This window comes from Protobothrops mucrosquamatus, unplaced genomic scaffold (assembly GCF_001527695.2).
Source record: "Protobothrops mucrosquamatus isolate PMUCROS unplaced genomic scaffold, P.Mucros_1.0 scaffold2895, whole genome shotgun sequence".
NCBI classification, from domain to species: domain Eukaryota; kingdom Metazoa; phylum Chordata; class Lepidosauria; order Squamata; family Viperidae; genus Protobothrops; species Protobothrops mucrosquamatus.
In genome coordinates, this window is record NW_015388923.1 from 28844 (window position 1) to 54131 (window position 25288).

At 39.1% G+C, this 25288-nt stretch overlaps 1 protein-coding gene across 1 annotated transcript in view; it reads right to left on the minus strand.

Moving 5' to 3' along the window:
* Positions 1 to 5531: 5531 nt before the first annotated feature.
* Positions 5532 to 25288, minus strand: part of HTR7 (5-hydroxytryptamine receptor 7) — an 82427-nt gene continuing 62670 nt past the window's right edge. Inside the window, exons 2-3 of the mRNA XM_015825957.2 lie at positions 12556 to 13305; positions 5532 to 5574 (exon numbers count right to left, since the gene is read on the minus strand). Of these exons, the coding sequence (XP_015681443.2) occupies positions 5532 to 5574; positions 12556 to 13305 (793 nt within the window). The remainder of the gene's footprint in view (positions 5575 to 12555; positions 13306 to 25288) is intronic.

Below are 25288 nucleotides of genomic sequence, written 5' to 3' on the forward strand. Positions count from 1 at the left end.
TCCTGCAGGAACCAAGGTCATTGCTGGTTGCACTTTGGCGGTTAGAAAGCCCGGCAAGTAGTTAATTGGGGATTGTGATTTATAACACATTACTGGGGTGGGAAGTTCAACTTTGTAACATTGTAATCTTTGGGGAAAAAATCAATCTTGGGTTCACCTTTGTTTGTGCCAATACTATGTAGCCAAATAAATATGTTCTTTAAGGAAACTTTTTTGCCATGGGGTTCTTTTTACTGGTCTCATCTATCGGAACCATGACAAAATCTTTGTGCTAGTGAGAATTAGACCTAAAGAGTAGTCTATGTGAGAAGAGAAGAATACACAATTCAATGAGCGATGGGGCATTCAGGATCTAATATTGTCAATTCAAAGCAAAACTTTATAGGACAATATCCATAGTATCAATTATTTTGATCAAGGCGGTAACTTACATTGTTTAAGATGGAAAAGCATCTCATTGTCAGGGAACATTAACCATGTAATGTATTGGATTTGATGTGAAATTTTAATGTTTGTGAAAATGCTTTCTCTTAAATAACTTTTCAAAGCAGGTCTTGCATCAGCCTTAGAAGAGAAAGATGTAGAAAGTGACTGCCAACTTCCAGCTTTGGCTGACATTTTTGATTCTCATGGCTTGCCTTTCTTTATCACCCCTTGACTTTGTGGATGGAATTACTCATACAGCTAGTGTATGGTGATTTATGTCCAAGCACAGTTTGCCTTAAATAACTTGGCAATAGCATTACTTTAACAATATGCCTCATGAAATGAAAAAATCATTTCCCCATCTGCCATCTCAAATCAAAAGCTCCAGTCCAGATAATTGAAGGAGAGAAATCTGGACAAACTATCCTGGATGCTGAGAATGGGACAATAGCTTTTTTCCCCAAGTGCCGGTGGATTAGGTAGAACTATAGTTAAGACTAGACATTAATATCCAGTAAAAATAAATAATGTGTTTGGAATAAATGATAAAACTTGAGTTTGTTTCTAAACAGATGGGTAGTAAATTCACAAGTTTGGAAAGTAGTTTATCTTGAATGCATGAAAACATTAAGGTTATTAAAGTTCAAGCTCTCAGGTTTCGAATACGGAAGCACTGAAAAATATATATATATTTCTCCCGAAACCAGAATTATGACCTTAGAAGAAAAGGAACTAATTCATGATAAACTTGTTGCAAATTTACAAACTGAGCTATTTCAAGTACATCACCAAGTCATCAGAAATAATTTAAAAATTTAAAAGCTTAGAAAAAGGGCAAAGGCAGATCCCTCTAGCAGTTCATATGGCATATACAGTAGTTATGCAGATAAAAGCTTTAGTCTGGCAATAGGTGAGCAGCAGTAAAGAAACTACTCTGAAGTAACTCTTCATTCTTGGATCCTTGGGCCTGACATTAACCTACCTTTGGATGCTGAACAGCAAAAGCCTTTGTTAATTTACGGTACATGGATTCAGGAAAACTCATTGCCATTGGTTTTTAAAGTTGAGATAATGGATGTCTATAGATTATGACCAAGAGGATTATTCTGGGAGGCCCATGTTTATGGAGATTCTCAGTCATCCAGGTCATGGTTGTCCCAAAGGTGCTTTTTCAAAAGGCAACTGGACTAGCTTTGTTTTTTTCCCTATAGACATTTTGCTTCTCATCCAAGAAGTTTCTTCAGTTCTTCTGTTAGTATTGAAGAAGCTTCTTGGATGAGAAGCAAAACGTCTTCAAGGAAAAATAAAGAAAGTCCAGCTGCCTTTTGGAAAAGCACCTTTGGGACTTGAAGCTCCTTGTTTCTCAGTCTACCAAGTCCTTTGCTCCAGGTCTTTTAATTTTCTATCTGGTTCTTGAACTTTGGCTACTTCTATTAAGCAGTCTCAGATGGTTAAGGACATGGTGGTACTTCATACTGAATATAAATTGTCCTTACACACTGACAGTGTTATAGCATTCAATACAAATATGTCATGTCATCACCAGAGCTAACTAAAGTTGTACAGCAATTTGGTTTATGCTCTGATTATACAATTAGTTAGAATAAGTCTAATTTGCTGTCTTTAGATATTTATAGACTACTGCATGAAATTAGGATTTACAATTTGTACAGACTCTATAAATTATCTTGTCTTATATAGCTGTATTACAATATGTTGGATTTAAAATGTCTAAATCTATAGATGCAATTTAAGCAGATATAACCCAATAGTTAAAACTTCTGCTAAGTTATTGGAGTAAGATTAATGTTATTATAATGAATATTACTGCAAAATTAATGCATACTACAGGATGAATTCCAATGTTTGGCCCCATTGGATATTTTACTGAGAAAGGTAAGTGTATAAGAAAATTTACCTGGCTGGCTAAATTTGATCAATCTGAGCTTATCTTATGATGAAGCAACTTTATCCTTCCAGAATTTAACTGTATCATTGGGCTTTTATTTTAATATTAATATTCTTTTGGAATGAGAAGTTTGATGAATATTCCCTTCTTTGGGCCTACTTGGAGAATAAGTGTAGAACATCTCTGATGTACATCAAGCTTTTTTTCCTCCCTGTACAATAACTATATTGTTTGTTATTATTTTATTATTCCTTGGGTTGTACTTTTGTTTTATTTAATAAAAAAAGCAATTTCCAAATATAATTAATGTGTAGAGGGACTGACATAATGTGGCTGTTGAGAAACCACAGGATAAAGGACCAGCTGATGAACCACATGGCAATATTAAAATTTTTGAATTGTCTCCAAACCAAATAGCAGCCATAAAAGATATCAACGTGATATTCAGTAAGTTTCTCTAAAAATATATGGAGCATTGGAAATCCAAATTACTACTTACTCAACTGAAACATGAGAGAGTTTTTAAAATTTACACATTATCCCTCTTCCTAATGTTTAAAGTCTGCAACTTTTTTGCTTTGTACCTACTTTTCCAAAACATGGACTATGATGATCTGGAATAAGTTGGACTGATTTAAGATAATTTCTGAAATGATAAACAAAAAATAGTAGTATTGTAAATATGTAGCAGACCCTTCAGCCCCCCACCTCAACTAATGTTTTCTCCTCCATTTTCCCACACCCATAAATTAAGGCAGATCAAAACCATCTTTTATATCTTTTTCCCCTTTTGAAAACAGATTCCAGTTATATCAGCAAAATTCATTAAAGCCTCTCCTTTAGACAAGTAAGAAATGTTCATTTCTTAAGACATTTACAAATACAGCAAGCTTTTATGTCAGAACACTGAACTTTATTTAAAATGGTCAACATCAACACATTCTGTAACAACTGTTACAGGAGAGACAAGTTGGTGCAGAGGGACCCGTGCTTGGATAATAATTGCATCAACTGGCCTTTAAGGCAGATTTGTCTTAAGGGCCATGTTTTATTTCATCTAAAATGGCTTTATATGTTTTATTTCATATAAACTAGATTAACTTTCTTAGCTTCCCACAAAACACCCTGAGCATATGATCAGGTGGGGAATCTGAAGATTTAGAGGTCTCAAACTCTCATGTGCATGTCTTCCTAGGATTTAATAAACAGTGATAGTTAAACCTTGTACAGGTAGTCCTCGACTTGCAACAATTCATTTAGTGACCATTCAAAGTTACAACAGCACTGAAAAAATGACTTATGACCATTTTTCACACTTATGATCATTGCAGCATCCTCATGGTCACATGATTTACTTTTGGATGCTTGACAACTGATTCATATTTATGACGGTTGCAATGTCCTGGGGTCATGTGACCATCTTTTCCAACCTCCTGACAAGAAAAGTCAAAAGTCAGATTCACCAAACCACTGTGTTACTAATTTAACAACTGCAGTGATTCACTTAACAACTGTGGCAAGAAAAGTTGTAAAATGGGACTTAAAAAAATTCTCACTCAGCAACATAAATTCTAGGCTCAATTGTGGTCGTAAGTTGAGGACTGCTTGTAAAACCAGGAGCACAAATATAGATACCTTTGAGGGGATGACACTGAGGAATAGAATGGAGGTATAGCACTTATGTCATGGCATACATGTATGTAAGTTGGGCCTGTGACACGTTTGGTCCACACTTGGACAAAATCCACCATGCACATTTTATGATCAGATGATACACTTCAGTATCCTCACCCAGATTTATTTTCCAATTGTCTACTTGCAACCCATAAATAGGCCATTTATTGAGCCTATGTTAATTAGTCTCCATTTACTAATTGGTGTTTTATCAAAAGCAGTAATGTTTTAAATATTCCTTGGTTTAAAATGACTACCTGATGGTGTTTTTAGCTTTCTGTTGACATTTAAACTTGAGCGAATTTTCCATGAGAAAACTTTTGAAGTTTCTGCACCTGGGGGGGGGGGCAGCAGATCAAAGAAGCCAAAATGGGGATTGCAACTTATCAAAGCCCTGCCTTTTTTAAAAAACAAAACAAAACACACAAGGCATTTTAAAAAGGAGGGGGCTAGGAATATGGCTTTCACCTTGATTTTTTTGGACCCTTTTTTCCATGAACCTTCCCTGGAACCCTTAAGGAAATTTGAATAAGCAACTGCATTAAAATGCACATATTAACATGCTGAATATATCTTATCTTGTGAATTAACCATAGCCCTACATTTTCAAAAACATTTCTGTCACTTGGCCCTTTTGGTAATGGCTAAATGTTTATTTCCATTTCAGATTTGGAAATGTGTTCCTTCAAAATTTATGCAATATAAATCTAATGTGTGACTACAATTCTCATTCAGTCCCTCAACAAAAGAAAGAAGAGAATTTAAAGCAAGTCAACAACTGAAGAGAAAAAAAAAAGAAGTGGACCAAAACTATAGAACTGAACTAAAGCTGTATTCTTAGCTCATTTGCCTTCCTGGAAAGAAACAAATGTTTATAAGTTACGCTGATGACAATTTATTCCATTTGCTTGGCAGTGTTAGAAATTACTGTGCTATCTCTCACTGAAATATTATAAAATTGTCCTGGTGGTGATTTCCACTAGCTCCTATGGGGCTTTCATTGATGTTGTTTTGACACACATAGAAAAGTATCACTCTGGGATGATGCCTTTGTCAAAACTGACCCCTTGCTCCTTACTCCCCAGTGGAGACTGCTGGATCTGAGGACAATTTACAGAAGGATCTTTGTTCAAGTCAAAGGACTGATGGAACAAAGTTGGACGTTCCTCAGAGGAAGTCAAAGAGCTGATCATCTGCCATTACTCCTATAGGCCAAACTACTTATTGCTAATGTTATTTGCTTTATGAAACAAATAAAAAGGGGCCTATTTATGCACAGCTAGCATTTGTCCTTCTAAGGAAAACAAAACAGGGAAAAGAAAAAAGAAAAATGTCACTGGATTGGCAGGATTACATTTAATACTGTATACCAAGTTCATAAACTTCCTTTACAAAATTCCCTTGCAAAGTAGATAAGGAACATTTCATTCGCCCTACAGGTTTTCTTCAATGCCTGGATTTGCAGCAATTTCCATTGATTCACAGCCCCTTGTCCATATATGATGGCCCCATCAGCATTCAATCATAAGTCGTGGCTCTTCCTTCTTGAATAATCAGAGTTCCTCCTGTTTTGTTAAAAAAAAATCACAAACATTCAGACTCTACATAAGTTCAACTGTTCAACTATCCACTAAAATGGTGGATTTCCCCCTTACATATTTTCAATTCAGGGTGACTGAACCTTGCATGATGCCCAGCAAGATTCCCATGCCAAATGAAATCAGGTGTGCTGCTGACATGGATCTCTATAGAGGAGGCCAGAGGAAAGAAATAACATTACATACTTAGATCACAAATAATTGCATAACTACATCATTTGCATGATTACATCACAATGTAAGTGTCAACATTTGTTGTTGTCTTGGCTTCTTCTGGATGACGCTAATAGTGGATCATGACTCCATTTCCCCATTCAGAGGGCAACTGTGTTTTACTGTCAAGGCCTGTGAGTACGGCAAACTAAAGAAATAATAACTGGATTTCTGTAAAGATCTTTTCTGGTAGTAGGGCAATGTAATAGAATTTTGAAAGTCTGCTAAAGCAGTTCTTCAGATAAATTTATACCTAGCTTAATTAAGGCAGAGTTCCTCAGAGACTCCTTCTCACACTTATTTCCTGCCCTAGGTTGAAATGTCTCTTTTATAATGGCTGTTTTTTTCTCCATGTTTCCTACAGGTAGATGGCCTGCTGGATGTGCCATCACATAATCAGCCACTAGGTAGGTTTCATGGTGTACTTTGGAGAAAAACTTTGGGAAAAGTTCAGCTACTTCCATTATTCCAAATGAAAAGAAGCTCATGGAACTGGAGAGCTAGACAGGATGCTAATCCATGATCAGGATAAGAGACAGGATATTCTTAGACATTTCATAATTAACGGAAATTGCAAGAATCCTGCATTCACCAAGAGAAGTTCACCAAAATATTCAATTTTTTAAAACATATTTTTTTAAAAAAAAATATTTCAAACTGGAGAGGAATAGTTGGGTGGAAAAGCCAGAAGGGAAAAAAATTATGGTACAGCAGTTTACTCTGGCAGTTTAGTCAAAAAGAAAAGTTTTTCCATTAAAAGTTTTGTACCTGGACTTAGGAAATGTTGACCCCACTGGCTTCTGCAGAAGGGTTCAATAAAATCAAGATTACAATCATGTAAGCAAAGCCCCATCCCTTTGCCCATGTCTGTGTTGATGCACATATAAAAAAGTGGGGCTTCACACGGTTGTGATCAAAACATCTCTATAATGGTCAGAACCATCTGTTTTTAGCTTGAAATGTTTAGAATGCAAGACGTGTTGCCTATCTCTGCCCACTATTATAATCATATTTCCATTATGAAAGGTATTACAAATCATATTCAAAAGGTAACAGAAATAATAATAAAAATATACATTTTCTTTGGCTTAACAAGAGCATAGAGAGCCAAGTGGGTGCAGTGGTTAGAAAGCAGGAGACCGTATATTCTTGTCCCATCTTAGGCACAAAGCCAGCTAGTTGATCTTGGGCCAGTCACTTTCTCTCAGCCTTGGATGGAGGCAATGGCAAACTACTTTTGAAAAACTTTCCCAAGAAACTGCAGAAACTGGTTCAGGTGGTCTCCGAAAACTGGACACAATTGAACAGAAGAAGAAAAAACATGTTTTTCTACAAATTGTGATTATCATGAAACACTAAAACTGTTTCCTTAAACCATGGTATCAGGTTTTTTTCATATAAACCATGGTTATGTGAGTAAAGGAGAAATAATAAACTTGATGTTTGCTCTTCCTTGTTCTTTGGCACTAACATTATACAGCCATTCCGATTAAGATGCTGTTTCGAAGGATAAGACTTCAGTTACCCAAATTCTCTAACCAGCGTAGCTGTTGATGAGAATTATGAAAGCTGAAAGTTTACAAAACTAGAAAGCACCCACAATAGGAAGCATGGTTGAGCATGATGTATATTTGTGGTCAATATAAAGAACACCACAGATAGATCCTCAAGAGGGAAAATCATTCCATTATCTCTTTAAAAAGTTTCATTCACTATAACACTAATAAAACTGAGTGACCTTTTAGGTATTTTGATACTTTGAATAAATATGAGATCAGCGAACGCCTGCTTTTCAAAAGTGTGATGTTTTTCAACTAGTTTAGATAATGTTATTAGAAGGTCCTCCAAACAAGTAAAATGCAGATTTATAAACTCTTCCTGTTCACCTTTCCCAATGCATTTCAACCTACATTTTCCCACATCATCTTCACCATCTACAGATCCCCAAATGTATTTAGCATTGAACTGGAAAGCACTCGAAAGCACCTTTAGCCAATCATGACTTTGTCTAAGCTAATTGATGTTGCAGAGGATGAAGAAGACCAGCACATAATCTTTCTAGTCTGCCAGTTGTTCAGCTGAATGCTTCTCCCCGCCAAATTCCCACCCTTCCATAAAACCAAAAGAAGAAACAAGTCTTCAGTTTGTGGTGGTGCTGCCTAGCAAGCCCAATAAAGTGTTTTATTGCAGCAGATCCTGAGAATATACCGTAGTAAATGCCATCAGTCCCCTCTTGGAAACATTTCTCCACACTGAGGTATTAGGATGGGGCAGGTTGTCCAAGGAGAAAGCAAATACAGCGTTCACAAACACTGGATTTCTTTCTGGGAGTGCAAGATTCAGCCATGGAAGAGAGAGAAAAATTGTTTTCAAATGGTGGCCAAGAAGTTAAGTTCTTAGGACTTTGCACCTTTTATTGCTGGTTTTGTGTGGGAGTTGATTGGGGTGAATTGGCTCATTATTCTGAGGTTAAACCTCTTCAGTAAATGTGTCCCTTTCAGCTCCTCCATTTATTCCTGACATTGTCTACCTTTTTGCCTTTTATATTACTTTTGCTTGATTTTTTTTCCTGCCTCAATGAGGAAGGAAGGAAGAAGAGCATTCTTTATTTAAGAAAAAATAATGGTGTAAAAGAAGCTCAATGATCAACTTTCCCACAAAATTATCCAAGAAAGATCAGCCAAGAACATCTCAAACAAACACCAGAATAGGTCTCAAAAACTGTTTTTCCGTACCAATAGCAGAAAAGAATTTATTCCTTAAATATTGGCCAGGCTCAGTCAAGCCCCATCCACCATAAACTGCTAAACAAAGCTCCCAGCGCTAGAGCAGGGCTTTTCAACCTTTTCACCCATTGTGCCACTTTTAGGATATGGCAATATCCGAGTACCACCAGTCGCCTAGCAAGGTGTCAAAAACTTGATGACCCCCCCCCCAAAAAAGGAAAAAAGTGATAAAGTACAGGTAGTCCTCGACTTACAACAGTTCGCTTAGTGACTGTTCGAAGTTACAATGGCATTGAAAAAAGTGCCCCCCAAGGCACAGCCGAGCAAGACACCTGCCTGCCCACCCGGCGGCGCTCTTCCTCCTGTCCGAGGTTTTCATTGTTGTGAGCATTTCTTTTGAGGATTGGCAGTGGGGGTGGGGTGGGGGGTGTTTGGTTTTTATTCCCCCTGTCTGCTGGGTTGTTGCAGCAGGTTTTGGTCACTTCACATGACCCTGGGACACTGTGACCGTCATAAATATGAATCAGTTGCCAAGCATCTGAATGTAAATCCCAAGACCCTGAGATGCTGCAACATTGCAGCTGATCAGAGCTTCTTCTGGGCTCAGCGGAAGCGCCAGGATCAGCGCCGAGCTCCAGCTGGAGCCTGGTGCTGATCCTGGTGCTTCCGCTGAGCCCTGACAGCCCTGCAGCTCCAGCCGTCTCTCGCTCAGGCTTGTGCGGTGCTGCCACCGGTTCAGCTGATTCCCCTCCCCCGCTACCACTTTTCTAGGATGGCCGCGTACCACCTGCCAGGTGCCAATGTACCACAGGTGGTACCCGTACCACTGGTTGAAAAGCCCTGCGCTAGAGGATATATCAATTGTGATCCTACACAAAATGAGGAACAGAAACTCTGAAATAAAAAAAGGAGGGAAATCTCTGGGCAAGTTTTTGCATTTGTCAAAAGGCTTTTCTAGAACCTCAAACCACAAAGCTAATCTTATTGATTTGCCAGCCCTTCAGTGATTCCAAATTAAAGAGCACCATGACTCATTACTCTCGTATTTTTCAGTCTTCTTTTTGTTTATATATTGATGCTAAGGCATAATGTGCTTTGGGCTCCAATGTAATACTTGAAGTTAATCTCTTGTGGATTGTAAGTATAATTTATAAGTGAAGTTGTGTTCAAGAATTACGGCTTCGTGTGAAGTGTGAGAAGCAGGCATGGTTCCTATTACACAGAAGTTAGGTCTGCAGGACTGGGAATTCCTAAAGCTGTTAATTTTAGCCCAAATATTTGAGAACAATCCCAAGCAAATAATGGAGGGGTTTATTTGGAAGTTAGGATTTTCAAAACATTGTTTTTGTCTGGAAGTGCTTCTGTTTTCTGAATATACATCAGGCTCGACTTCTGCAGGTTAAAATAGTCCTAGAAAATGAATTAAAGGGGGGGGGGGAACCCACTTATTTTAATAGATAATTCACCATCATCTGATTGCTTGAAATCTGGGAAATGTAGGCAATCATTAAAAAAAATAATTAACCATGACATACCGTGAAGCATTTTTTTAAAATTATGTAACTCACTTATTGTTTATTTATTTTTACTCAAGCTTTCTCACAAATGTTTTTGAAATGGTTTTCAAAAAATGGAAGCCAATTAAAAGTTATTATTAAACAGATACTGTAGCATCAATCCAACTCAGCAGCAAACCAGCCTATATATTGAATGAATGAAAAGTTTTTGGCATGTCAGCAGAAAGAGAATACAAGAGAACATGAACTGAAAGTTGCCAGCCTGAAGGCCAATTCTCCATTCATACAAGACCTTCTCTAGGAATGGCAGAATTAAGAGAGGGCTCTTCCCTTAAACTCTCTCATCTTCCAAGTCACAAAGGGTTTTATTTAGCACAATCACCACTTTGAATTGTGTCTGGAAAAAGCACAAGTCACTGAAGCTGTTTTAATTAAAAAGTCTTATGCTTTACATTAAGACCCTGCAATGCTTTGGATCTGAAGGGGAAAAGTTCTCCAGAACATTTGCAAGGGCACCCATACCAGTCAAGGGCAACTCTTGGATTCTTTTCATGGATACTGTAGCAGCTATGGATGGCAAATCCACGATTCTCTGAAAAAACATAACTGATTTTAGGAGTAGCTATGTGAGTGCCCAATACTCCCTGAAGCATGTTTTCTCCTTCAAATCCCAGAAGTGGTGCAGCCCTATTCGTAATGATTAATCCCACTCAGCAGTCTTCCTGCAACATTCTGAAGACAGGTGATATATATGATAAGCAGAATGAGGGAGAAGTTGAAACTCTAAGAACACCACAAGACAACAATTTCCCAGCATCACTGAAATCATTACCCCTCCAAAAGGATATAAAAGAATCTCATGCAAAATAGTTACCATACATGAGAACACAAGAGAACAAGGATTCCCAGGACTTAAAACATGCCAAGCACTGCCAAGAGTGGAATATTGGAAACTAGATAGAAATTATGAAAAAACAGAAGGGATTTCTTTGAAAGGAGAGTTCTTTCCTTGTACTGAAATCTTGGTACTATATCTTTGAATATGAAGGAAATCACATGATGTTACACAGAATAATTTACTAATATCTGTTACTACTCAGCCAGTCTTGTAGCCAAGCCAGGAAGAGCAAGAATGAAGCTTCTACCACCTCAGTATAAACTTTAGAGTCCAGTTTAGCCTGAATTCAAGCAATTTGATCTACGAAGTGTTATACAAATTGATTAAAATAGACTGCTGAGTAGTTTATGTCTTCCTCCTGGTGTCTAAAATTCAATAGGCTTTTAAACATTGTTGGACAACTCAGTGCAGACAACAGAGTGCCTAGAAAAAATGATGTGTTCACTACAATCAGAGCAACAGATTTGACCTTAAAATAGGTTCTAGACCAGGGGTCTTCAAACTTGGCCCTTTTATGACTTGTGGACTTCAACTCCCAGAATTCCTCAGCCAGCATGCCTGGCTGATGAATTCTGGGAGTTGAAGTCCACAAGTCATAAAAGGGCCAAGTTTGAAGACCCCTGCTCTAGACCATGTTCAATCTGATTCTAATGTTGCTCCTATCATTATCCCACTGCTTTCACTGTTGGTTCTACTGACAGAAGAGGGCAAGTAGAAGAGCTCCTGTCAAACAATATTATTATCTAATTCCAGAGCCCAACCACTACACCTCTGTTTGCCTGACCTTTGGGTTTTGTTTGGTGCTACAAGTCTTCAAAGGTGAGAAGCTCTACCTCTATCCATGCAACCTCTTTCAATCAGCTTTATAAAGTAAAAGCCATATCAATAATTTTGGAATCTAAATATCTATTTACTAATTCATTAGTGTTCTACAACAGTGTCCCCTCAGGGTCTACCATAATACCTCACAGTACCATAGATAGGAAATTAAGGCTAGAATGAAGCTTTATTGCAAGCTTTAATCTTGCAAGACTGAATTTTTTTTCTCCCCTCATTCTGATATCCCAGTGAGTCAAGGAGGGGCCAGCCTCACTCTTTTTCTAATACTGTTTCCTTTCCAAGAACTCAAGCAATGCTTCTACCCTTTTTGTTTTTGCAATGACTTCTATTTCCCTCAAGGCCATCTCCATGGCTCTCTGCATTGAGGCCACTTGGGTTACCCGAACTGGGATACCATCTGGGAGCATTCAACAATCTGTTGTGCTCTTGTTTTGTACCCTAACGGGTCTCTTCTGATAGTATTCCCTAGCAGACAAAGTAATCTGGATCTTACAGATATGCAGTAGCCTAGTGACCTTTTTGCTTTCTTACTCATTTTGACAAATAGGATGCCCTTCACTTTTTGTCAACTTTCCCCATAACTTCTCCAAACATAAGACCCTTTTTGGTGTTTCCACCACTCAGTGGTCCCATAAATCAAGAAATGTCTAGCAATCTATTTTTAGACTGTTTGATTTATACTTGGTTTTATGTGGAATGAAAAGTCTATAAGGAAACCTGCAAGTAAGTGTAATAAAATGGGAAATGACCTTACAGAATAAACTCTGGCTTTTCAGCAAGCTTCAGGGCCTCATGCATGCCTGCGGCCGAGAGTTTACGGTTGATGTTCCTATATCTACATTGCAGCAGATTGCGGTAGGTGGTTCTCAGGTCCCGATTGAAGAAGGCATATATAAATGGGTTAATCAAAGAATTGGCATAGCCGAACCAGAGAAATGTCCTTTCAACCCACAAAGGGATGCAACTGCAAGAGGTCCCACAGATGAAGGGTCTAGCGGTAGAAAGTATGAAAAATGGCAGCCAGCATACAGTAAAGGCCCCTACAATTATTCCCAGGGTAGTGGCTGCTTTTTGCTCCCTTTTGAAGATAGAAATGTTCTTCCGTTCATGCTTAAGCAGACGTGAAAAATTGGCACACTCTTCAGATTCCTTGTGCAGTTTCACTACGCCGTTTGCTGAAACCATCCCTTCACGTTCGTTGGGTCTTGGGAAACCAGCAAATTTGTGTTTGGCTGCACTTTTCTTGGCAGCTTTGTAGATCTGATAGTACATGAACAGCATCACTGACATGGGGATGTAAAACGCAACAGCAGTAGAATAAATTGTGTAGCCAAAATCTTGGCTGATTAAACAGACTTTGTTGTCATTAATATTCTGAGCCCATCCAAACAGCGGGGGCAAAGTAATGGAAGCAGACAGCAGCCACACGCAAAGAATCATTTTAGCCATACACTTTCCATTTTGTCTTACAGGATAGGTGAGGGGTCTAGTTATGCCAAGATACCTAGAAAGATAAAAACAAACACCAAGAGTTAGTCTATGTTCCTTGTCAGTTTGTTGACTAGAACCATTTATGCCCCACATGGTGAACTGGACAAATCATGATTTGATCATCTGGTAAATCTCTTTCCCATGCACACGCACACGCACACACAAACATCTGTGTTCCAAATTAGCCCACTTCTTTAAACACACAATTTCTAAATTATCAGACTATGGAGGATAAACTGCCTAATAGGAATTCTATTCTTCAGCCTGATGTTCCCCAAATACAAATGTAGAAGGAACTGAGTGCTCCGCAGAGAGTACTAAATTATGCCATGGCCAACATGGATTCCAAGCTCTAACAATATTTCCGGAGTGAGCAATTTGGCACCCACCAGACGCCCTGCTTTGCATGATTGTTTTTTAAATGGTCAAAGCTGATATAATGTTTGTTTACAAGCATGCTCACACTGGCCACATACACATATCCAGAAACTAAAACTGGGGAGTAGCTGCAGCTCTGTGCCTTGTTAGAAAATAGCAATAGCACTTAGACTTATATACTGCTTCACAGTGCTTTACAGCCCTCTCTGAGCAGTTTACAGAGTCAGCCTATTGCCCCCAACAATCTGGGTCCTCATTTTACCAACCTCGGAAGGATAGAAGGCTGAGTCAACCTTGAGCCGGTGAGAATCAAACTGCTGGCAGTCAGCAGAATTAGCCTGCAATATTGCATTCTAACCAGTGCACCACCATGGCTCATAATATAGCAATGGCACTTAGACTTAGAGTATATACCATTTCATGGTACTGGGCCCAACTCTTTCCCCTCCTACCATGAAGGAAAAGGAAAAGAAAAAAGAAAAGAAAAAAAGAGAAAGAAAATAAAAGAAAAAAGAAAAGAAGAAAAGAAAAGAAAAGAAAAGAAAAGAAAAAGATAATATTGTAGTGAGCAAACAAAGGAGCTGTAGGAATAACAGCAATCTCTCCCCCTCCCAGTTTGCTTTCTGGTAAATGGAGGTTTGTGCTTTTTTGTGTCCACCATGGAAGGCATTTTATGAGGATGACCAGAACATGCTCTTAAAAACCCCACTTTTCTCCCCAATCTGTGTTATCTTCTTTCAACTTATGAATGACTTTTGGCTTACTTCCATAGCCAATATAGCAATGGGCAGTATTTCAGTAGTAGAAAACTGGTTCTGCAAGTAACATGTCCAAGCCTCTTTTTCTTCTTCCTTAGTAAGTTGGAAAATTCCTACCGAGATCCTGGATACTCCCAGTCATTGTCAAAGTTGTGGTGAGTGGAACCAAGATTCACAGTTATAAGAAAGCATTCTGTCCTATTGCTGGGGAATCCTGGCATTGTTTCCATACCATTTCCTTAAAATAGCTATAAACTGCTTACACCAAACTCCTTGTAGAGAGATAAAACAGACATTGTATAATAGTTATTTCACAATCACAACACTATACATTTATGTGCCATCTTTTGAGAAATATGATGTTATTAATTCTTCGCAATCATCATAACACTAATAATTAATGTTCCATAATGAAACATTTCTATAGTGCTTTCAGTACATAGCATGCTTAACAGATCATAACTATGGAACCTACGCAAGGCTGATCAAAGGATACATTTAAGTCCTGCACATCAACCCATTGTGAGATGATTCCCAACCTGGACTGAATTTATAGCATATATTGTGAGCTCAGGCAAACAATGATGCCCAGCAGGAAGAGTAGAAAGTAGAAACAGAGGCTACCATCACCCTATCCAGAGTCAAGAGTGAGTGAGTGCATGGATGTCAACTCCCCAAAGTAAAACAGACTAGGAAACCAAAGTCATGAAATAATACTATGTGTCAGGTTCCCAAATCCTTATTGTCTCCCTTCCATATATATATTCTTTTGCTTTGCTTTGGGACCTGCCATTTAGCTGGGGGAGGGGGGATATTTGCTTTCGCTTGGGATAACTTTTACTTTCTGCTTTCCTTCTTCCACCTCTATCCACTTGAGAAAGGACACCGTTACAGAGAAACGAAAGCTGGAGACTTTGAGATGCGCGCCAACTGTACCAGTTAACCACTCATTGTGCCACCTGTGGATTGGCTGGATTTCAAATGTACATTAGGACTTTGGTGGGAGGAGGAATATTGCTGGTTTAATTATACTGTTCAAGCGGGATTTTCCCCAGATCTCACCTTGACTTCCCTATTGTCACTAACCCCTAATAAAAGTTTCCTTTTGAGACAATGCCAGTTTCAAGAGTTCTGCATTCTTGGGTGGTTAGCTGAGGTTTATTATCTTATAGCAGGATATTCCCTTTATCTTTGTGAGAACTGGAGAGGGTTTTGTCCGAGATATTTTCTCATATTATATTTTTGCCCCAGACACAGGTTTCTTTTATGTGATTGTGGTCTTCCTCCTGTCCCTCAAGGTCATTCCTTCTGCTCATTACAACAGATTATCATCAGATTCAATGCCCTATGACTTCATCATCACTCATGGATTCTGGTCACCCTTTCTTGCTACCTAAGAATTTCTTTTAACTGTTTTCCATTTTGCCATCTATCTCAATATAGTAGCACTTAGACTTATTATTATTATTATTAATAATAATAATAATAATAATAATAATAATAAAAAGTTGGAAGGGATCTTGGAGGTCATCTAGTCCAACCCCCTGCTCAGGCAGGAAACCCTATACCATTTCAGACAAATGGTTGTCCAGTCTCTTCTTAAAAACTTCCAGTGTTGGAGCATTCACCACTTCTGAAGGCAGGTTGTTCCACTGGTTAATTGTTCTAACTGTCAGGAAGTTTCTCCTTAGTTCTAGGTTGTTTCTCTCCTTGATTAGTTTTCATCCATTGCTTCTTGTCCTGCCTTCAGGCGCCTTGGAATATAGCTTGACTCCCTCTTGTTTGTGGCAGTCCCTGAGATATTGGAACACTGCTATCATGTCCCCACTTGTCCTTCTCTTCATTAAACTACAAATACCCAATTCCAACAACCGTTCCTTATATGCTTTAGCCTCCAGTCCCCTAATCATCTTTGTTGCTCTTCTCTGTACTCTTTCTAGAGTCTCAACATCTTTTTTACATCGTGGTGACCAAAACTGGATGCAGTATTCCAAGTGTGGCCTTACCAAGGCATTGTAAAGTTGTATTAACACTTCACGTGATCTTGATTCTATCCCTCTGTTAATGCAGCCTAGCACTGTGTTGGCGTTTTTGGCAGCTGCAGCACATTGCTGGCTCATATTTAAGTGATCGTCCACTAGGACTCCAAGGTCCCTCTCACAGTTACTACTATTAAGCAAGGTACCCCCTATACCAGGGCTTTTCAACCTTTTCACCCATTGTACCACTTTTAGGATATGGCAACATCCGAGGACCACCAGTCGCCTAACAAGGTGTCAAAAACTTGATGACCAAAAAAAAAAAAAAAAAAGGAAAAAAGTGATAAAGTACAGGGAGTCCTCAACTTACAACAGTTCGCTTAGTGATTGTAGTTACAATGGCATTTAAAAAAGTGCCCCCCAAGCCACAGCCGAGCAAGACACCTGCCTACCCACCCGGCAGCGCTCTTCCTCCTGTCTGAGGTTTTCATTGTTGTGAGCATTTCTGCTGAGGATTGGCAGTGGGGGTGGGGTGAGGGGGTGTTTGGTTTTTATTCCCCCCGTCTGCTGGGTGGTTGCAGCAGGTTTTGGTCACTTCACATGACCCTGGGACACTGTGACCGTCATAAATGTGAATCAGTTGCCAAGCATCTGAATGTAAATCACAAGACCCTGGAGATGCTGCAACATTCCAGTTGATCGGCGCTTCTTCTGGACTCAGCAGAAGCGCCAGGATCAGTGCCGAACTCCAGCTGGAGCCTGGCACTGATCCTGGCGCTTCCACTGAGCCCTGACAGCCCTGCAGCTCCAGCCATCTCTCGCTCAGGCTTGTGCGGTGCTGCCACCGGTTCAGCTCATTCCCCTCCCCCGCTACCAGTTTTCTAGGATGGTTGCGTACCACCTGCCAGGTGCCAATGTACCACAGGTGGTACCCGTATCACTGGTTGAAAAGCCCTGCCCTATACTATACCTGTACATTTGGTGTTTCTTGCCTAAATGTAGAACCTTACTTTTTTCACCACTGAATTTCATTTTGTTAAATAGCACCCAGTGTTCAAGTCTGTCCAGATCCTCCTGTATCCTAAGCCTGTCTTCTGGAGTGTTGGCTATTCCTTATATACTACAGATTTATATACCACTTCATAGTGCTTACAACTGCTCTCTGGGCGGTTTATAGAGTCAGCATATTGCTCCCAACAATCTGGGTCCTCATTTTACCAACCTCAGAAGGATGGAAGATTGAGTCAACCTTGAGCCAGTCAGGTTCGAACTGCTGGCAGTGGGCGGAGCAAGTCTGCAATACTGCATTCTAATCACTGCACCACCAAGGTTCATCTAATTCTGGTGCAAAGAGGATCCCAATTCAGCAGAGTTGTGAACCAATGATTTCAGTAATTAATGCCTCATCCTAAAATTAATGCCTTATTCTTTTGAATGAGAATAGGAAATCTAGATTCAACCCACACCCAACTTTCTGTCCTGGAGTTTAGAAATTAAATTTAGTTTTACTGATCTTGGTCAGTCATAGGTTTAACTTGTTTCTGAATTATTTCATCCTTCTCTAATATAAATATAAGTTCAGATTAGAGCATTTTCCCCAAGAGCAAAGCAGAGGAGGAGAGCTCATTTATTCTTAATAATCCAAATGATTATCTCATCAGCATAGTATTAATGCTCTTTAGATTATAAAGGGTCAGCATATTGAATGTCATGTATCATGGTACTCAGCTACATTGAAATACAAACTTAAAGCAGGAAACATTACCTAACAATTGAAAAAAAAAGCAATGTACAAGAACTGTGAGAAACCTGCTAATATGGGTACATTATTTATTTCTGATTGGAGCTCTGGAGAATGCAGTCAACAGCCCCTTAATTCTGACTCAGTAGTCAGAATTATCACTTTTAATTTAGCCTGGGTTAGTCTCACTACACTTCAGGAAAGAGCTCCTTTGTTTATCTTGATTTGTGTTGATCTCTCGGCTTTTTCTTCAAAACGTTTCATCCATTTCTTTCGAATGAGAATAGGAAAGCTGAGCTCCTCCAGCTGCTGGATGACCGGTATTCAGATTTCATAGGAAATTCAGATTTCATCCAAAATATTTTTGATGCCATTCCTTTCAACTCTGTGCATTTAATTATTGATTAATGATTGTATATCTCACATTTCTGTTTATTGCAACTATCAAATTATTGATTAATGATTGTATATCTCACAATTCTGTTTATTGCAACTGTCAAACTGGCTTAACTAAACTGGCTTAACTAAATAGATTAATCTATGAAAATATTCACCTTTGATATTTAAAATATCAATCTGAAATGCAGCTAAACATTTTCATTTCACAAATGAATATAATGGGGTTGGGTATGTGTTTTTGTGTTTTTGTGTTGTTTTTTTGCATTTTCAAGCCCCATTTCTTTCATGGCTTGGTTAGTTTATATTTCAAAAAAAAAAAAAAGGACAAGCAGTAGTCATGTGTTTTTTATATGTTAGATAAAATTCACTACAAGGTTTTTAAATCACCATTCTCCTATCAAAAGGAGAAAAAAACCACCAATATTATTCCTGATATTAAATGAGATTTATTATGCTCTTTAGGAACAAGTAACTTCTAGAATGGTCTAAGAATAAAATAATTATCAAAAAACAGTTATCTGGTAACTGTTACCAGAAGTCAAAATAAACTCAAGGGCATCCTTATCTTTTTTTTTTTATTGCATCAGAAGTAAAGCCAGTCTTTTGTGGAAATGCTACTATTCAAAAGGTCATTCCAATAATTAAATGGTTACACAAATTAATAAGGTTTCCACAGAAGTAGCTGAGTTTCTTCTTGCTGCCAAAATCATCCAACCATCTGAAACTCCCAGCAATTTTTCGTTCTGCCTCTAGTGCTGTTGCCTCAATCTTGCGCAATGACAATGGTATCCCCTAATTGCTACAATTCTCACAATACCCTCAGGCCCTTTTTGATTGCTTTAGAAACAAGACTTTCCTTTGTAATCATGGTTTCTCAGTTTCACTGTTGGTTAAGAGATGAAAAATGATAAATGCCAACAGGTATAAAGCATGAACTTGTCTCCTTTGATGTCTTTGTAGATATTGTTGTAATATTGTAGTATGTGTCTCTTGTAACAGTTGATTTTTGTTGTTGTTGCTTCTTTGAGAAATCTTTGTTTTCCTTGATCTTGGCTTATCTTCCATTATTTGTTCTGACATCCAATTTGTTTTCTTCTGTTTTTTGGTCTCTGGCAGTCTCTTTTCACATTCATTCTTAACAACTTACCTGGTTTCATTCTACGGTTCCTCTGGTTTCTATCAATGAATTTCAGAACCTCAAAGTGATGCCCTATGTTTGCCTTGAGGATGGTACATATGCTCAAAGACATTATGTGGTCTATTCCTCAGTCAGCTTTGGCTCGCATTTCAGCTGTTATAATCGAGTTCTTCTATGTCCTTCTCCCAATAACATATTATTTGATTCCTGGTAATCCATTTGGTGATATCCATGTATATAAGCATCACTTAGTGATAGCAATAGCAATAGCAATAGCACTTAAACTTATATACCGCTTCACAGTTCTTTACAGCCCTCTTTAAGTGGTTTCCAGAGTCAGCATATTGGCCCCAACAATTTGGGTCCTCATTTTACCAAACCTTGAAAGGCTGAGTCAACCTTGGGCCGGTCAGGATCAAACTGCTGACAGTAAACAGTGAATTAGCCTGCAATACTGCATTCTAACCACTGCTTCACCACAGCTCACTTAGTTTCTTGAAGACAATGTTAGTAATGAATAAAAAACGGGGCCCCAGAACATGATAAGTTGTTCTCCGCTTAATTTTGGTTTCTTACAGAATTCAGTCTAACTACATGTTCCATCTTACTAGTTCCTATTTAGACATTACAGTCTCCAACCACAAGCAGCACTTCTTCCTTGCCCTTCTTTCATCTCTGATTGAACTTTACCATAAAAATCATCAACCTCCTCTCCTTTGACTGAGTGCCTGGAGCATAAGTCTGGGAAATAGTCATATTAAATGGCAACTCCTTCCTCCTCCTAATTTCTCAACAACAATCCTGTGAGGTAGGTTGGGCTGAGAGAGACAATAACTGGCCCCAGGTCACCCAACTGGCTTTCATGGCTCAGGAGGGAGTAGAATCCACTGTCTTCGCCTTTGGAGTCTGGTATCTTAATCACTATGGTCTACTGACTTATTGTTTGATCATTAAATGCACAGTACCCAGTACTGTCTTTTCTGATGATGAAAGCAATAATTTCTTCCTTTTTGTCTTGAGCAGTAAGCACATGATCTGCTGGGTGAAAGTGTCCAATTCCAGTCTGTTTGAAATTGTTGGTGCCTAAGATGTCAATGCATAATTGATTTGTTTTCATTTTATTCGTTCATTTCATCTTTTACTGTGCTGGGCTTTCCCGTGTTTGTGTTTCTTACTTACCATATTCTCACTGTGATTCTGTCTTTGCAGTTTCATGTCATAGTCCTCATGAGCATTCTGAAAGATCCTCAGCTCTTTCTCAGCATGCTAAGGGGCTCCTCCTTCAGCACTACTGTATATTGTCAATTATTTTGTATTATCTATCAGTGTTGTATTCCTGATAATATTCATGAACGGTTTGCTGTTGATGTCTCCTGGACAGTGTGAAATGATGTCTTTGCCATTGTCATTAAAGTGATCATTCACCCATAATACCTTCTGCAGATGTTAACTCCCTGCTTGCTACAAGCAGGCAACTGAGATGATCTTTACAACTTGGGTGAACATGCTGGGAGCATATTTTCTTGGAACATCTTCCTGGTACTTTGTCCATCCTTCCCAGATACACACACACACACACACACACACACAAACACACACACACACACACATAGCCACAATGAAGCAGCACAGCATGACTTGAGGGAGGGGTCCCTTGCTTTGCAGAGCTGCAATTATCATGTGCTTCCCCAAATCCAATGTTGGTTGAATTTTAGATCTCCTAGGTCCCAGCCATCATCAAGGTAACTGGAAACCACCAAGTTGTGGAAGGCTGACTTAGTGTCATATAGAGCTATCCCAAGAATTGATGTTAATGAAAAATTATAACTAGACCTTTCTTTCTTTAAAAAAAATCCTTATAGGTAAGCCTAATAATAAAGCTTGGACTTTCGATGGCCTAAAACTGCCATCATCGTCAGGGTATAATCAGGATGCTGGGAGAGCTTGCTTATAACTACAGTCATGTCTGCGCACGGCTCCTAGATCTTGTGATAGGTCCCGGCTGGCCAATCCTGGCCTCATCTGCAAACCAAGTTAATTCTTCCTTACCTCCTTTACCTACATGTGTGTTGCCGCCCTCCTCCCTCCTTTTTTGTGTCTGTATCTCAGGTGGGCGTCCTCTGCTTTCGCAGGCTGGAACACGCCTCCCATCCTTGGGCTGATTCACCCTTTCACGATCCTTGGGGGCCATTNAGGGGAGAGAAAAGGAAGAGAGGAGATGGCTGGAGGAGGAGAATGAAGGAGTAGTGAGAGTAGTGGGAACACGGGTGAGAGAGAAGCCAGACAGCGCTACGGGGAAGGAGGAGGAGGGAAGTAAGGTGGGATTGCAAGTGGTCAGGAAAAGAAAAAAGGTTAATGAACAGCAAGATGAGGTCCCAAATGAAGGGGTGCCATCCCCTCCCGATGAACAAGTAGAACAGGGAAAGAGAGGAGGTGGGAAAGAGAGAACCAGGAACGCAACAACTCGCAAAAGAACACTCAAGAATGCAAAGCAGGAGGACTATCTGGGCCTGGTCACGAGATCGAGGAGCCAGGTGCAAAAGGCACCACTCCCATAAAAACAGCCACCCACTGATGGTTAGCCACCCTGATGAAGCCGGCAGGAGGCTGGCGAAAGCTAGGTGTTTTAATTGTAAATAAACTTGTTATAGTTTTTATCTCCTGGTGGTCTCACGGTTTGTGATTCTCCAGATATATATATACATATATATATATATGTTTTCTGAGGTTTTCGCGGGTGTTTGTATGTAGGTCTTTAGTTATTCGGGTTTTCTCCCGCGTAGAATTAGAAGTGTCTTGGCGACGTTTCGACGAAGTCACATTCGTCATCTTCAGGCTGGTGTCTTCAGCTTCGTGCTTCTTCGTACTCCCAGAAGCACGTACTCCCAGAAGCACGAAGCTGAAGACACCAGCCTGAAGATGACGAATGTGACTTCGTCGAAACGTCGCCAAGACACTTCTAATTCTACACGGGAGAAAACCCGAATAACTAAAATTTATATTTATATACCGCCCTATCTCCCTTACGGGACTCAGGGCGGTGAACAGGTAATAATAAAAATCACAGTAATATTACATAAAAGCCTGCTCTAAAATATAGAACCCCTAACAAAACCCAATCAAAACTACGCCAGGCCGGCCGCATGGAACAGATGAGTTTTCAGGGCTCGGCGGAAGAGGCGCAGGTCCGCAATTGTACGTAGGTCGCAATTGTACATTAGGTCGCAATTGTACGTTATATATAAATAACGCAACACTGTATTGACATGATTAAAATTACATCAGTACAAACTTGCAGTAGTTTTATGAAATGTAATACCTGCAATTCAAGTATATTAATCTGTATAAAAATGTGTTTTTCATATCAATATGTCTATTTCAGCTGCAGATGATCTCTAAAAATTAACAAATATCTATGAAGCAGTTTTCAAACTACTGTCTTTAATATATGTACATAAACTCATTTCTTTCAACTTAAATATAAGATTTTTCTTTAACTTAATGTAAACTGTTGAGTTTCTTCTACTGGAAGTGTACAAAAGAAGAAACATATTCATCAGCCATTTTGTCATGCATGAGATAAAATAAAGTGAGTCTTTCAACATAATTATTTTCCTTATACATAATGGCAAAGGATAGCAATGCTTTATTTTAATCCATACTCTGTAATGTTCTATATTTCATTGTTACCAAGACTGGCAAGAACATCTGGAGATATGGGAAAATATCTGCAACAAAGGATGGACAGGCACAGTGCCTACCACTACTGCCACTTTCCGAAAGCTAGCAAAGACTGAAGCTAACTAGTGCACTGTCCAGGTACCCTATTGTTACTCCCTTCAAATGACCAATAGGAAACTGCAGAGAATAGTATTTAATCAGTCACCTATCTCCATCTATATTTATGTTGTGCTCGTTTGTGATTCCACCCCCTGCCCCGAAATCTGAGTAGTGGCTACAAGAGGGAGTTGCAAAGCCATAACTCCATAAGCCATAAGTCAACTCTACAATGAACCTGGCTGCAGCCATCTTGCTCATTTTAGGTTGCCACAAGGATGGGAGGGGGTGCAGAGGATTTCAGCTAGTCTAAACAATTTAGTGTCCCATGGGAACCAAGGTCTTTTCTGCTGGTTAGATTGGGAGGGGGAGCAGTTGGTTATAAAGCCTGCCAAACGATTCTGTTGGGAAACTAGCTGATTGCATAGCACTGGGGTGGGAAGTTTGACTTTGTAATAGTGTAACTCTCTGGAGGGAATTTCAAACTTGGTTTCACTTTTGACCATGCCAATACTATGTAACCAATAAACATATTCTTTGAGGAAACCTCTAGCCTCAGAGTTCTGATTGATTTGGTCTCATCTATTAGAACCATGACAGGCATCTTTCCTTACCTGCCAATGGTGGCCACTGACCCTTTTCAAGCAAGGGGAGAGGTTGGCACGAACTTAGAGCTGAAGACCAGCTGAAGTAAGAGTTCTGACCAAAGGGAAAATATCCTGCCCTCCATCTTGGTCAATGCCTCAGCATTCAAACTGCCAAGATTTTTGGGATACTATATCTAGAAATGGGGTTTCAGAGAACCCTTGGCTGGTGAGGAAGATCCCAAACTCACAGATGAAGGGAAGACTTGAACACAGATGTTGTGTTGTTTTTCTCTTGCTGCAATGCTACAGTACTTAATTTCCTGAAAGCACAAATTACAGTCTGAAAAACCTTTGTGAATCTTTGCAGTGTTGGTTGGCTGAGGATATGTCAAATTGTATATGTCTACCTACATGCAAGACCAACTGCCTGGTCATCCCATCCAAGACTGATTGCTTGATGCCACCCAGATGTGGCCCTAAAGAATAGGCTTAATGCACAACAGGTTTTCCACCTCCATCCTCATTGCAACCAAGTCATGCACTTTTCTTTTGAACAGCACATTTGCTTAATGGATCCATAATAATGCAAGTTGGATCAAGCTCTCTGAAATACACACTACATAATGTAAATCCTACTAGAATCTTTCTTTGCTGCTTATTCACAAGATGGCCAGTAAAAGATGGGCTGGAACCCCTCCAGATTCTTGAATTTTAAAGCCTTATAAAGCTCTTCTAAATATTACATGGGTGCACATTTTTCTCAAAATTTCACTTTTAGTATGGTTTCATTATTCAAACTCTCCTCCCCTTAATTACTGCCATTTACATTTATGCCTTTCTATGGAATTTCCTGGATTCTTCTCCTTAATTATTTCTATAATTGTTTAGAATTCATTTTAATGCTTTGGATAATGGATTTTTAAAAGCATATTTGGCATTTATGTATTTCCTGTATTAAAGACCTAGGAGGGTTTTCTTAATTTCTTCCTCTCTCACTCATATTTTACTCCTTTTTTTGGTCATGCTCACAGATTCCTTCCTTATAATAATAATAATAATAATAATAATAATTTAATTTGTACCCCGCCCTTCTCCTCACCGGACTCAGGGCGGCTCACAGCCTTATAAAACCACAATACAATAAATATCTACATTAAAACCAAATTAAAAGAAAATATTTGAAAAGGCCAATCATTTAAAATTACCCTTAAAATTACCCTTAAAAACCCCACTAAAATT